This window comes from Leucopleurus acutus (genome assembly GCF_964270905.1).
Source record: "Leucopleurus acutus genome assembly, chromosome: 1".
NCBI classification, from domain to species: domain Eukaryota; kingdom Metazoa; phylum Chordata; class Mammalia; order Artiodactyla; family Delphinidae; genus Leucopleurus; species Leucopleurus acutus.
In genome coordinates, this window is record NC_139142.1 from 91,400,584 (window position 1) to 91,415,023 (window position 14,440).

The 14,440-nt window shown below is 38.6% G+C and overlaps 1 protein-coding gene across 6 annotated transcripts in view; it reads left to right on the plus strand.

The window, feature by feature from the left end:
• Positions 1-14,440, plus strand: part of GALK2 (galactokinase 2) — a 136,901-nt gene that overhangs the window by 35,225 nt on the left and 87,236 nt on the right. For all 6 annotated transcript variants that reach the window (XM_082859245.1, XM_082859246.1, XM_082859247.1 and 3 more), the window contains one exon: positions 2,489-2,635. In XM_082859245.1, the coding sequence (XP_082715371.1) occupies positions 2,489-2,635 (147 nt within the window). The remainder of the gene's footprint in view (positions 1-2,488; positions 2,636-14,440) is intronic.

The following is a 14,440-nucleotide window of genomic DNA, read 5'->3' on the forward strand; positions in this document are numbered from 1 at the left end:
TGTTCTAGGGACGTATAGGTGTATATTATAATACGATTTAGAGCTGGACAGCCCTGGGTTTGAATCTGGGCTCTACCCTGCTGTGTTGATTTAACTTCTTAAGCCTCAGATTTGTTATCTGTGAAAGGATGTTATTATTATCCCAACAAAGAATTGTTGCAAGGATTACACAGTGCTTGACACATAGTAGGCACTAAATAAATGGAAACTTAGTATTGTTTTCTGATGTATAGTCCTGTACTCTAATTTCTGATATATAGTCCTGTACTCTAATTATCATTGTTCTGGTCTTAGACTTCCTTCCTTCCTTCCTTTCTTCCTTCCTTCCTACCCCCCCCCCCTTCCTTTCTTTCTCCCAGACACATGGTAACAACTTACAGGAAAAGTTATTGGCAGGTTTTAAATCTTCAAATCATTTGGCTTGTCACGTGCATTAGTGAGAATTACAGTATTTGGAAGCATTTGCTTGGCAAATGCAATTTCATATTCCTTATAGCAACATGCCTTTTGTAGCATATGGATAAAGTGACCTAAAGAACAAATGTTGCTTTGTGTTGTATTTGAGAATTTCAGGTCTTACAGCTTTCCTTTTCGATTTGACAACTTATGTGCAAAAGCAGGTCTGTTTAATAAATGTTTGGCAGAGAAGTAATTTAAATGTTAGCCTGTTAAGAATCCTTCAAATTGAAATACTAGAAAGTTCCAGAGGATAATCTGTTTATATTAAATTGAACATGTTATCCTTTTGGGATAGCACTATTACTGAATTTGGCAAAACCCATTTGCATTTTGAATCTGTTGTACATTTTAATTTAAACATTGCGTGATAAGTTTGTAAGTATGATTCACATTCAAGACACCCTGTGGATCAGTTCATGGTTAAATATATAGCGTTCTCCAAGGATTTTTTTTTAAACCAGCTGTCGGATGTTCTGTACGAAAGGGCATTGGCAACAGCAGTATTTTAGTTTATAATTTGTTTGTATTTCTGGAAAGGAAATTTTTAGGTGGTTTGAAATCAAGAAGAGAAGTACATCCAACCGAATCTCTTCTTTTGTGGTGGATGAGTTTTGCCAGCTTAGGGGAAAAAAGACAAAAAAAATAAAAAGGAAAAAAACAGTCTTTTATTTGCAGAGTTTTGTTGTTACTTTGGCTATTCTAACTAGTTTATTGAAGTTTCTCTGAAGAATAATATGTATGATGAAATGCATAATTATGTAATATAATAGTATTTTTACTTTGGTCTTGAGCCGTTTGAGTAATTTGTAAACATGGTGGTACTTTTTCTTGAGGAAGAGATGACCTTGAATTTATTTATTATTATTATTTTTTTGCGGTACGTGGGCCTCTCACTGTTGTGGCCTCTCCCGTTGCGGAGCACAGGCTCCGGACGCGCAGGCTCAGCGGCCATGGCTCACGGGCCTAGCCGCTCCGCGGCATGTGGGATCCTCCAGACCAGGGCACGAACCTGTGTCCCCTGCATTGGCAGGCGGACTCCCAACCACTGCGCCACGAGGGAAGCCCTGAATTTATTTTAATTTTTTGAATTTATTTTTAATCCTAAACTACAAAGGATATGATATGATATCATCCTAAGTGTCCTCATCCTAGGTATTCATCTAAGTATCCTAGAGCTTTCCATCTTGAGATCAGAGTCTGATTATTTCTTTGGACTTTCCTATTTGTAGAAATAGAATTTCCCTGCTTTGTTTAGAGTCTGCATTCTCATTTGTGGCTGAATTCTAATTTGGCTGTCTTGAAAGCTACCATATGGCTAATTTGTATCTATAAACCCTAGTAAAAATCTGGATTTCCTCATATAGCTGACTTACATTAAATCACAGTGACAGTATGCTGGCCCGGGTTTCTGACCACAGTGAGAAGTTCTCAACCAGAAATCAGAGACCTGGATCCTACTTCCAGCTCCCTATATGTGATCTTGAGAAAGTCTCTTAATCTGCTGGTGCCTAGGTTTTTCCATAAGTAAAACAGAACTGAGAAAGTTTGGAAGGTCCTCTGAAGAAAAGTATTCCATAAAATACTCCATAGAAACAAACCACAGCTTAATGTTAGACTTTTACAATGACAGAGTGTTGGGATGTGCTACACAGAGATTTAACCTGCCTCACTAATAATTGTGTATTTCTTGTCTTGCTACTTGAATTATAATTGTTTAATATTTTTCCATCTTTGTTCAAATCAATTAATATTCATGAAAAAGATCATTCAAAGCAATTTTAGGAAATTGATCAGTAGCTTTTTGTTCAACAAAGTAAAAATTAATCTTCAGATTATAGTGCCCTGTGGCCAAGAGCCATTAAATAAAATGTCATATATGGACTCAGCTAGATTGAATTGCACAAGTACTTTCTATAAGTAGCATAGTAAGTCCATTGATAGACTTTTGCTCTCTGAGGAATGAAAGAACTTTCCGCTACTCCTTGAATCCAACCATAGTTACTAGTGCTATTTTTCCTTCTATTCTTAGGAACACTTTGGTCTTAGTGACTTGACTGGAATGAATTGCTTGGTCGATGGAAACATCCCACCGAGTTCTGGCCTCTCCAGCTCCAGTGCTTTGGTCTGTTGTGCTGGCTTGGTGACACTCACAGTGCTAGGCATGAACCTATCCAAGGTAACCAATTTGAATGAGTTAGCCTGACAGAACCCGTTCTTTCTAAAGTATTAGCATCCAAATCTCAAAATTAGAACACCTTTCTTTAATTGAAAAACTTTGTCTTACCTGAAAGGACTGCACACGTGGGCATGCATTGTAACTTAAGTTCTGCTTGTGATAAACCACAAGGTAGTTGGTACCTTCCAAAGAGTAAGCAAACCTGTGAAGAGCTGTATCAAAATGCTCTTAGATTAACTAGAGAGATTGAATGCATGGTTATCTTTTTAGATCACCTCATTAACAAATTAGCTTTAGAGGAAGAAATTCTAGACTTCATAATTGGGCCTACTTATTTTCACCCAGAACCTTCAGGTAGATACTTGACAAGCAGTGGGTAAAAAGGGTAAAGACCAGGAAATAAAGGAACTGAACAGCATATCTGTTTATGCCAGCAGCTTAGTCACTGAAACAAACTTTTTAAAAAATTGTTGCACTGCAAAGAGGAAATACTTATTTAAAGAAGACATAAATCCTACAATAGGTCAGAAAGCCTCAACCTTACAAGTTCACATAAATCTCTGACTGCAGTTCAGAGCAGGTGTGCTCAGCTTTAATTAATGTTTTGGAGTTCTGGTTCAAATAAAATATTATCATAGGTCCTTTTTTATCTCATGTACATACACTACCAAGTTTACAGATGGTTTAGTAATATAGATTGGGCATCGGGCAGATCAAGAGAAAGTCAGCCACATGCTTTAGTCTTCAGACTGCTTAAACTTTCACTTTGAAAATTTTGTATGTAAGAGAAAAGAGAAAAATGAAGGAGAAAGCAAAGGCTCAGATAGAATTCTCTTTAGCTGTCATGTGTAACTATACAGGAATTAGTCCTTTGTAAGCAATGGCTCATTTGGAGGTAGGGTACCTTATTTGTTGTTATTTGTTTTTTGAGAGGAGAGGAAGTAAGGGAAAATAAGTCCTTATGTAAAATGTGCTTCCACTGGCACTGTGTTTAATCCAATGGTTTATTTGTTTATTCATTTGTTCATCATTCAGCCCTTACTTATCTAGTGACAACTTTGTGCCAGCTAATGTTCAAGGCATTGGTGATATAATAGGTATAGTTTTAACCCTCATAGTACTTATGATCTAAAGAGGGGAATAGAGACATGTCAATAGGCAACAGTAAGAGAGTGTGATAAGTGGATAAGTCGTGTGCTATGGGAGCAGATCTAATCCACATTTAGAGAACATAGGACATCTAAGCTGAGACAGGGATTAATAGATATTAGTCAAGAAATACTGACAGCATGATAACACTGATAACATTGGATAGGCATGTTTCAGGCGGAGGAAATATCATGTGAAAATATCTAGAGTAAGAGTGATCATGGCTTGTTGGAGGAAATATAAGAGGCTCAATTTAGCTGAAGCTAAATTTGAATGACAGGGTAGGAGACCAGATGCTGGGCCTTGTAAACCAGTGTTGAGGAATTTGGGCTTTATCTGGATAGCAGTTTGTAAAACCATTGTAGCTTTCAGGAAGAGGATAACACAATCATATCTATATTTTAAAAAGACCACCCTGGCTGTATTATAAAATTTAGATTTGAGGGTAACTGTATTAGCAGTAGAGAGATGCCACTTCTAGGGAAGTGGCAGTGATAATGGGGAGAGAATTAGATGATAGATTTAAGGTACATCTCAGACAGAATCAATAGGACTTGATTGTTGATTGGATGTGGGACAGCAAAGAGTCAAGGATTATACCCAGGTCTCTGGCTTGGTGTGATTCAGTGGGATAAGGAATATAGATGAAAAAATAGGTTTGAGCGGAAGGCAAAATGTTGAGTATGAGGAATATGTGGGCACACTGATGGAGTTATACTACTTAGTTACAAACAATATCTCTGAAAACCAGGAGTAATATTTGGACTTGAGGTGGTCCGTTTGAGAGTCATTAGTATATAATTTTTTTTTTTTTTTTGCGGTACACGGGCCTTTCACTGTATGGCCTCTCCCACCGCAGAGCACAGGCTCCGGACACACAGGCCCAGCGGCCATGGCTCATGGGCCTAGCCGCTCTGCGGCATGTGGGATCCTCCTGGACCGTGGCACGAACCTGTGTTCCCTGCATCGGCAGGCAGACTCTCAACCACTGCGCCACCAGGGAAGCCCTATAATTGATTTTTGAAGCCATAGGAGTGGAGGAGAACATCCAGTGGAAGAATGTAGGCACAAAGTTAAGGAAGAATAAGACAAGTTCCACAAGCATGAACATTTGAGGGATGGACAGAGGAAGAGATGTCTACCTGAAGAGACTGAGGAGTAATCAGATAGGAGGAAAACTAGAAAGGATGGGCAACAGCAAAGACAAAAGTTCATGAAAGGAGTAGCAGTGGTGTCAAATGCTGCTGAGAGGTTAAGTAAGATGAGGATAAGAAATAGCCATTGATTTCAGCATCAAAGAAGTTGAAGAAAACTTTGGCAAAAGCAGTTTAAAATAGGAATGGATTGAAGGGTTTATGAGAGGTGAGAAAGTAGAAAATTTCAGTGATACAAAAAGTCTAGATATGCCTGGAAAAAGAGATAATCTGGTGTTTGTGGTTGGGGCTGAGGTCAAGGAATTCATTTCTTTTTAAAGGGAGGATTGGTGAGATTTATTTTTTGCATTTTTCTGGCTTTCTGATGGTAGAATATTTAAGGGAAAAGAAGAAAAGATAAAGAAAAAGAAACATTGAACCTTTGGAATTAATTCTGGCTGTCTCTGTGTTTCAAAGTCAAAAATAGCAAATGTATTGGATATAAAAACAGACACATAGATCAATGGAACAGAATAGAGAGCCCAGAAAAAAACCCATGCATATACAGTCAATTAATTTACAACAGAGGAGCCAAGAATACATAATGGGTAAAGGACAGTCTCTTCAGTAAATGTTGGAAAAACTGGATGTCACATGCAGAAGAACAAAACTGGACCACTGTCTTATACCATACACAAAAATTAACTCAAAATGCATTAAAGAGGTGAATGTAAGACCTGAAACCATAACCAGAAGAAAACGTAGGTGGTAATCTCCTTGACGTTGGTCTTGGTGGTGATTTTTTTGGATTTGACAGCAAAAGCAAAGGCAATAAAAGCAAACAAGACAAAACAAAAACAAACAAACAAAAAACAAATAGAATGACATCAAACTTAAAAACTTCTGCACAGCAAAGGAAACCATCAACAAAACGGAAGGGGAAGCTACTGAATGGAGAAAATATTTGTAAATAATATATCTGACGAGGGGTCAATATCCAAAATATATAAAGAACACATACAACTAAATAGCAAAAAACCCAAATAATCCAATTAACAAATGGGCAGAGGATCTGAATAGATAGTTTCCCCAAGAAGACATACAGATGACCAAAAGGCACATGAAAAGATACTCAACCTCACTAACCATCAGGGAAATGCAAATCAAAACCACAGTGCAGTATCAGCTCATATCTGTTAGAAAGGCTATGATAAAAAGGATAAGAAATAATAAGTGTTGGTGAGGATGTGGAGAAAAGGGAACCCTTACACACTGTTGGTGGGAATGTAAATTTGTATACAGCCACTGTGAAAACAGTATGGAGGTTCCTCAAAAAAATTAAAAATAGAACTGTCATATGGTCCAGCAATTCCAATTCTGGGCATTGTATTTATTTGAAGAAAACAAAAACACTGACTCAGAAAGATACATGCATCTCCATGTACACTGCAACCTTTTGTACAACAACCAAGATAGGGAAATGGCCTATGAGCATTGATGGATGAATGGGTAAAGATGATGTGGTGTATATATATATACAACGGAATATTATTTAGCCATAAAAAGAATGAAATCTTGCCATTTGTGACAACATGGATGGGACTTGAGGGCATTATGCTAAGTGAAACAAGCCAGACAGAGAAAGACAAATACTGTATGATTTCACTTTCATGTGGTATCTAAATAAAAATAAATAAACCAAGCTCATAGATACAGAGAACAGATTAGTGGTTGCCAGAGGTGTAGGATGAGGGGTGGGCGAAATGGGTGAAGGGAGTCAAAAGGTACAAACTTCCAGTTATGAAATAAATAAGTTATGGGGATGTAATGTATAGCATGGTGACTATAGTTAATAGTACTATATTACACATTTGAAAGTTTCTAAGAGAGTAAAACTTAAAAGTTCTCATCACAAGAAAAAAAATTGTATAACCATGTATGGTGATGGATATTAACCAAACTTGTGGTGATTTCATTTCATAATATACACAAATATTGAATCATTATGTCGTACACCTAGAACTAATATAATATATGCCAATTATACCTCAATTTTTTAGAAATTAAAAAAACAAAAACAAATGTACTTTACCCGAACTATCTGACTCCATTGCCTAAAGGGAACAATATGTATATCCTAGTTTTCCATGCTAGTCTAAGTTGTACTGACAATTCTTATATTTTCTAGGGGCTGAGCATAATTGTTTGGAGAGTTTCTTTGCTGTAGTAAGATGGAATCTTGACTGAAAGGAAGCCCCTAATTTGTCCAAAGTCTTTAGTTAAGTGCCAACTGTATACTTGACTCATAAAAATCGTAGAACACGAGACTCAAGGGACTTTAGAGATGAGCTAGTTCAAAATCTTTTTTTTTTTTTTGCTGATGTACAGTATCAGTCAGTGTCTCCATAGGAAACAAATGGCACACAGGGTATAACTGAAAGGAGTTTAATAGACTATTTACAGAGTTGTGGCCAGGATCAAGAGAACCAACTAGGAAGAGTTCTCTTTCTAAGCCAGAAGCCATTATACTTCAGGAGCTGCGGCTATAGAGTAATGTTGCCAGAAATGCATCGAGGTAGGGAGAGTGAGATGGGTGGGAATAGCAGTGAATGGTGATGGGCTAGGGGAGTAGTTCACAGAAGTCAGTCTCCTGGGGTACAGAGAAGTGTGAGAATGGAGGGACAGGAAGGCAAGCAGAGAATAGCCCGCCTATCTGATAAGAAAATCCTGCGAGACATTGGTAACTAATGCCCTTCCAAATGGTAAATAATCCCCTCCCAATTATATGTAAATTCAGTACCCGATTCAACTGCAGACAACAATTACTGCAAATGGGATATGATAAATAGATGTGGATCTTGTTAATTTACTAATAAACTAAATGTTGCATGACTGAAACCAGTAAAATAAGATGACTAGTTACCCAGAAAGTCTGGAAGACAAATTATGAATCAAGATGTAACTGACAGAAGAGTATGATGTAATAAAAGACCTGTGAAATAGAAAAGCTAGAGACTCCTGGTTTCAAAATGACAGAATAAAGACATATCTTCTCTTTCTTTACCTCTCATTCATTGTTCTTTTCTCAAAAAATCATCCCCAAACAATAGGGAAAACAAGAAAAGAAGCTCCATCTTTGATAAATCAAGGAGACATAAATAACCCTAAACCACACGATACAAAGATGGAAAGTGGGTGGAAGGATGGTGCATGACTTCGCACAGTAGAAAGATCAGAGCCAAGTGCCTGTGGAGGGAGGTGCAGATGGAAAGCAAGCTGACTCACAGCTCTCTGGAAAAGCTTAGGAATTAGAGGCACTGGGTATCATAGGAAGCAGGGTGACATGGGGGGTGGGAATTTATTTGAAAGTCTTTATGAGGAGCAGTTAGACCCTCAGAGTCCACTCTTACCTGGCTAAATAAAGAGATCTTTCCCCCCATCTTTGCAGGAGTCTCTGGAGAAAGAAAGATTATCTGGACTTGGGGACACTGAGCACTGAGAAAGGCAGGACCAGAATAGAATTGAAAACTGGGGGATTAAAGGGTATTCTGCATCTGAACAGTGCAACTCCCTTCCTCTGGTCAGCTCTAGCATACTGGCAGCCTCACCACTGCACACCCCACCAGGAATATTGGAAGATCCTTCTCAGAGGAAATTGAACCATCCTAGAGAAAAGACCTATAGATACTGATGTTTGGTGACCCCCTTCCACAAAAATTCTCCAGCTACCCTATGACCATATCAGAAGCCCATTTACAAAGCTTTTAATCAGCTTTTTAGTGACTCACTCTTAAAGATGATAGGGCATCAAAAGATAGTTGGACTTTGGAAGAAAGCCTCCAACATGAAGTAAACAAAGAGAAAAGGAACTCAGAGGAAACAGACAATGGTGAGAGCAGAAAAATCCTTCAAAGAAGTCATGGTGTCCTCAGAGAGATAAAAGGAAATGTTGCAAAAGAATGTTGCTTTAAAAAAAGGAACAAACAATAAGAAAGAACTTTTGGATATTAAAAAATGATAGCTTAAATAAAAAGTTCAGTAAAAAGATAGGAAGAATTCTGATAAAGTAGGAAAAAAAAGAGATGGACAGTAAGAGAGAGAAAGGTAGGAAAACTTACAGATAAATTCCAGAAATACAAGGAGAAACAGAGTAAACGGTCATTAGAATAATAATAACATTATTATTATATTAATTATATAATATTATTATTGTTATTATTTTTGCCTCGGCCTGTGGGATCTTAGTTCCCTGACCAGGGATTGAACCGAGACCATGGCAGTGAAAGCACCAAGTCCTAACTACTGGACTGCCAGGGAATTCCCAGAAAATTATTTTTTAGAATAACATTTTGCCAAAATGAAAACATGTATTCTCAGTTTGAAAGGTGCTCATTGGGTATTCAGCATAATAATGAAAGAAAAACAAACCAAATTATACCTCAGTTAAAAATTTTTTTTAATTTAAAAAAAGGAGGGCTTTGGTGGCACAGTGGTTGAGAGTCCGCCTGCTGATGCAGGGCACACGGGTTTGTGTCCTGGTCTGGGAAGATCCCACATGCCGCAGAGCGGCTGGGCCCACGAGCCATGGCCGCTGAGCATGCACATCCGGAGCCTGTGCTCCACAACGGGAGAGGCCACAGCAGTGAGAGGCCCACGTACCGCAAAAAAAAAAAAAAAATGAAAAATGAAAATAATTTATAAAAAGAAAAATAACAACCCAAAGTACATCGTCTGGGAATTTTGAAACTTGAATATTAGTAGAAAACACTAAAAGCTGATTGAGAGAGCACGAGAAAAGAAGGGAGAGATCACAATCAAAGGAACAGGAATGAAAATTACTTTATTAAAAATAGCTTTGGAAGACAGAAGGCAACAAAGTAATGTCTTCAAAATATGAATGAATTTTAGCTTAGAATAAATGAATTGATCAAGTTTAAGGATAGAATAAAATAATCTCAAACATGCAAAATCTAAAAGTCTACAGCATGTAATCCACCAAAACTAGGGAGTAAACCAAGAAAGAAGATGACATGGGAACTTGGAGATGGGAAATCTAATACAGCAGAGAGCAGTTGGGTATTTATAGAACACTGGTGATGAGAAATCACAACATAACATCTGTGACACCCAGAAGCTTAGAAAACACTGTGCAGATTAGAACCCGAAGAGGGAGGGAAAAAATGGAATTGATAAATCTTATCAGGAAATAAAGAATTGATAAATCTGACACGTTTGAATGTGTTGAATATGGATTTAACCAAACTTTTTCAGCATAAATTTGTGGAGAAAGGTTGGGTGAAGGTGAGTGTAAGACAGTTAAAATTCTCATTTACCATAATAAGAAGGCAGTAGGTGAAATTTAACATGGAATACCTAGGAGATAGTATTTCACTCAGATTATTTGATAATTTAAAGCAAGAGCTAGTTGAAAGTGTTTGACTCTTGGCACATTGCATTGGGGATGAGGGTGAGAGCTAGGGATTGCTTTTGTTGATGTCAGCCTTTTAGCTCCTTTGATCTTTTAGATTATGTGCATATATTCTTTTGGTAAATATTAAGAAAAGGATAGAGAGAAGGAGTGAATGAAATGAAAGGTAAGAGGGGCAGTGGATGACCCGAATGACTGCCTTTGGGGGAACTGGAAGATGAAGATATGAGAAGAGATTCAATGAGTCAAAGTTAGAGATTGAGAACAGATGAGCTGCTGGACTTTGACCAAATCAGAAAGGCCTGGGGAGAGGCTTGTTGATGGGTTTTGGGTGAATCTAAGAATCCAAGAAAATACAGGCATCTTTCACTTAACAGCAGGAATCCATTCCAAAAATTAGATGTTCTGCACAAAATCATTAAGTGGAGGCCTATTTCTTATTATTTTAAGTAGGAAAAATTATAATGCATTGCTCTTCAACTCAGAACCTCTAATATCCTACAGTCTTACAAAAACACAGTAAAAAGTTCCGCTAAATAAGTAACAGAAATACAATGAAAAATACTTAAAACAGTTTTCTTGAACATCAAACAATTAATATGGTTGTTAACAAGTTTGCATAGTAGTGCACTGTGTCTTCTCTGTGGACACCTGGTATCCCAGTATTGCACACTCTATTTTATTACCGATGTTGTATGGTCAGGCCACTCAAAATGGCTGTTCTCTTGTTCTCTGTACGTCCCCTGCCCGACCAGTCCCTGCTTCACCTAAACCCACATGACTGACCTTCCTGCACATGACTGACCTTCCTACATACATGCCCCACGCCCCAGCTGATGATTGTTGTTATCAAAGGAGTGGTTAGGGGCTTGCCCTTCTACTGGTTTCCCTGGTGACTAATGAGCCCACCTGACATCAATTTCCCTATAACTTGTATTCTCCCCTTCCGCTCCCCCCCGCCCCGCCCCCTGAACGCAGACTGCTGCCACCATCCCCTGCACACGGTAGGGTGTCGCTCCAGGACCCTGCTTCGGACTTGTAAGCTCCCCCATCCATTAAACCATTGATGTCTCTGTTGTTGACCCTGGGCTCTTTCTTCAGTCTTGAATCTGGGCAAGCACAGGCCTTGTAGGCCTGTGGGGTGCAGCCCAAAAGTTGTATTTAGGTTTGGGGATATAAGTATATTTTTTTCTTAAATAAACACCTTTCAAAAAGTATTGTACTGAGAGAGGTATAAAGTCTATGCAGTCTGAGTATCAAAATCCAAGAGATGTTCTATCAGCAAAATGTTAGCTGGGGAGGCATTCTGTAAGGTATGTCCCTACTTCACTAGTTCAGGATTCAGGTTGCTGTAGACTTATGTCTTGTTTCTCTGTGTTCTTGGAGTTGTCCTCGGAGGCCAAGAAGAAAGGACCAAATTCCTCTTACAGATCTTAGAGACAGCTGGCTGGCTTGGGAAACAGGTTGCAACTCTAAAGGCTAGCCTTGGATAGGAAAGTGTGTTTGGTTGGCTTCTACCCACAAAATCTTCCCTCTGCTGGGATCTTGGAAGCAGCCATTCAGTGACATTTATTGAACACCTACCACATGCCAGGTATTGTTCTAGGCACCAACTGTGAATAAAATCTGCGAAGCCCCTGCTTTCAAGCCCCTGCTTTCATGCCGTGGAGCGGCTGGGCCCGTGAGCCATGGCCGCTGAGCCTGCGCATCCGGAGCCTGTGCTCCGCGACGGGAGAGGCCACAACAGTGAGAGACCCGCGTACCGCAAAAAAAAAAAAAAAAAAAAAAAAAAGATACCTGCTAGAGCTAGGAAGAAAAACAGGCTGTGGACAGGGGAAACTGCTATTTTAGATAGGGATGTAGGAGAAATCTTCTCTAAGGAGGAGACATTTGGAGAGAGACCTGAGGGAGTGGGCAGAGAAGGGAGGCAGAAGGAACAGTAAATGCCAGAGACCTAAGGTGGAAAGGCTGCTTGTCACGTTCCAGGAATAGCAGAGGCCTGTGAGGATGGGATGTGGTGAGGTGGGGAGAGGGCAGAGTGGTGGAAGGTGAGCTGAGAGTGGTGGTTAGAGGCCACATTGTGCAGAGTCTTCTTTGGATTTCATTCCAAGCCTAACAAAGCCTTTGGAGGGGTCTGAGCTGAGGATAGCAAGATAGGATTTACATTGATTTCAGTTCTTTCAGCTGGGACTGCCACACTACGTTATCCTGGCAAGGGAGGAAACAAGTTTTTAAAAAAGAAAAAGAGAAGAAAAGGAATGGTCAGTGCCATTCTGGAACATAAATACACATAGTGGAATACTAACGGAAGACTTAATAACTAAGTATCTATCTCATCCCAGGTGTGAAATATTTTATACGTAAATGGGAAATAGGGTTGTAAGAGTGGCTCCTTGGTAAAGTTAAACGGGGAAGATTTTAAGTAAGTGGTGAGTTCTAAAAAAATTTTAAAGGAAAGGAAGGCTGTGTCTTGACACAAAGTACTGGGAGGGGCCCAAGGGCATTTCAGGCAGAGTGAACCCATAAGTGCATTATAACAGTTCTCTGAGCCAGACTTATAAATATGTGTCAGCTGAGGCCTAGAAATTCTTATGCAGCCTCATGAAATTCCTTTTAAAAAGTTATTTGACTACAGGGATGTTTCTAGTTGCTTAAGTCCCTGAACAGATTCAGTTAACTTAATTTCAGGGGCAAATTAATTGTGTAGACATGGGTTGATACTATTTTCAGAGGAGGGTTTTTGAAGTTTGAAATCCATACTGTGCAAGAGACCATTGAGGTTCAGAAGCAGAGTAACTGGAATGTCCAAAGTTCTGTGCCAAATATGTCCAAGTTTTTATTTTATAAGTTTATAAGGCCTGTTTCCTTGAGAAAGTTTAAAGATAATTTTTCTTTGCATATAGCTACATTTGAGTTAAATATTTCTTGGCCTTCAGAAAGAGACCTTGTGCTTAAAAAGTAAAGGCATTGTCTACATTACAAAATGAAAAGACTCTCACAATTATACAAAGGTTTAAACTACGATTTAAAGATTTTAATGGCACTTTGCTACACAGTATAAGAAAAATCAGAAAACAATTTGCACTGTCACTAATTATTATGTTTAGAAGTCCATGCAAAGACATTGTTTCAGTTTGCTTAGAATAACAAAAACCTCATCCATATAATGGTTAAGGAAAATAGTAGTTTAAAACATTCCAGCCAGATGTTGACTGCTAATGAACTGCAGCAGCCTGGCCTCTGAGAAGATGGTAAATCCAGAGTACAGTATTCGAAAAGAATCTCTTAATTAAGTGTTGAACATGGACTGAAGCCATGTCCTCACTGGTACAAAAACCAGGAGGGCTTAGAGTGAGTACTGGGTGGCCTGTGTTTAAAAATGTTTGAAATTTTAAGTTACTATTGTTAATCAGTGAATATAAGACCATTCACATGGTATTATCAATAAAAAAGAACCAAGTTTCTTTCAGTTATGTGGGATGCTGTTTGTATCTCTGGTTATATTCTTTTTTAGGAGTAGGATTGGACATGGAATCTTTCATTGAATGATTTGGAGTGGTTTGGCTTCACTTGGATGATGTGACTGAGCTATTTGATTGCAGGTTAGAAGCCTTGCTTCACAGAGGTTGTTTAGGTCACCTCTGTTTTTCTTCCATTTCCTTTCTTAGGCTAAATGCATGTTTACCTTTAGCATAAACGAAGGCAAACAAGACTAATTAGGGAGAAGCAGTTTGGAGGAATATGGGTCACTGTTTCCAGAGTGGTTTCAAATGAAACCATTATTGCTGAAAATTCATATGCATGCCTGGTTGTGTTATGAAATTTTGTTGTGATTCTTAGATTCTTATCATTATTAGGTCACCATGTTTTGATGCCTCCACGCTTTGACTTGCACACTGCACTCACAGCAGTGAGTTAAACATTATTCAGTATTTTAAGAATTAACTGGACCAATGCAGGTGTATTAATACACCACGTATGTGCATAGCCCTTACCTTCTACCTTTATTATATGCAGTTAAAAGATAAACAATAAAAATACAAGGGTAAATAATCCCCCCAATTCAGAGGGGTTTGTCATCTATTTCCATGCATT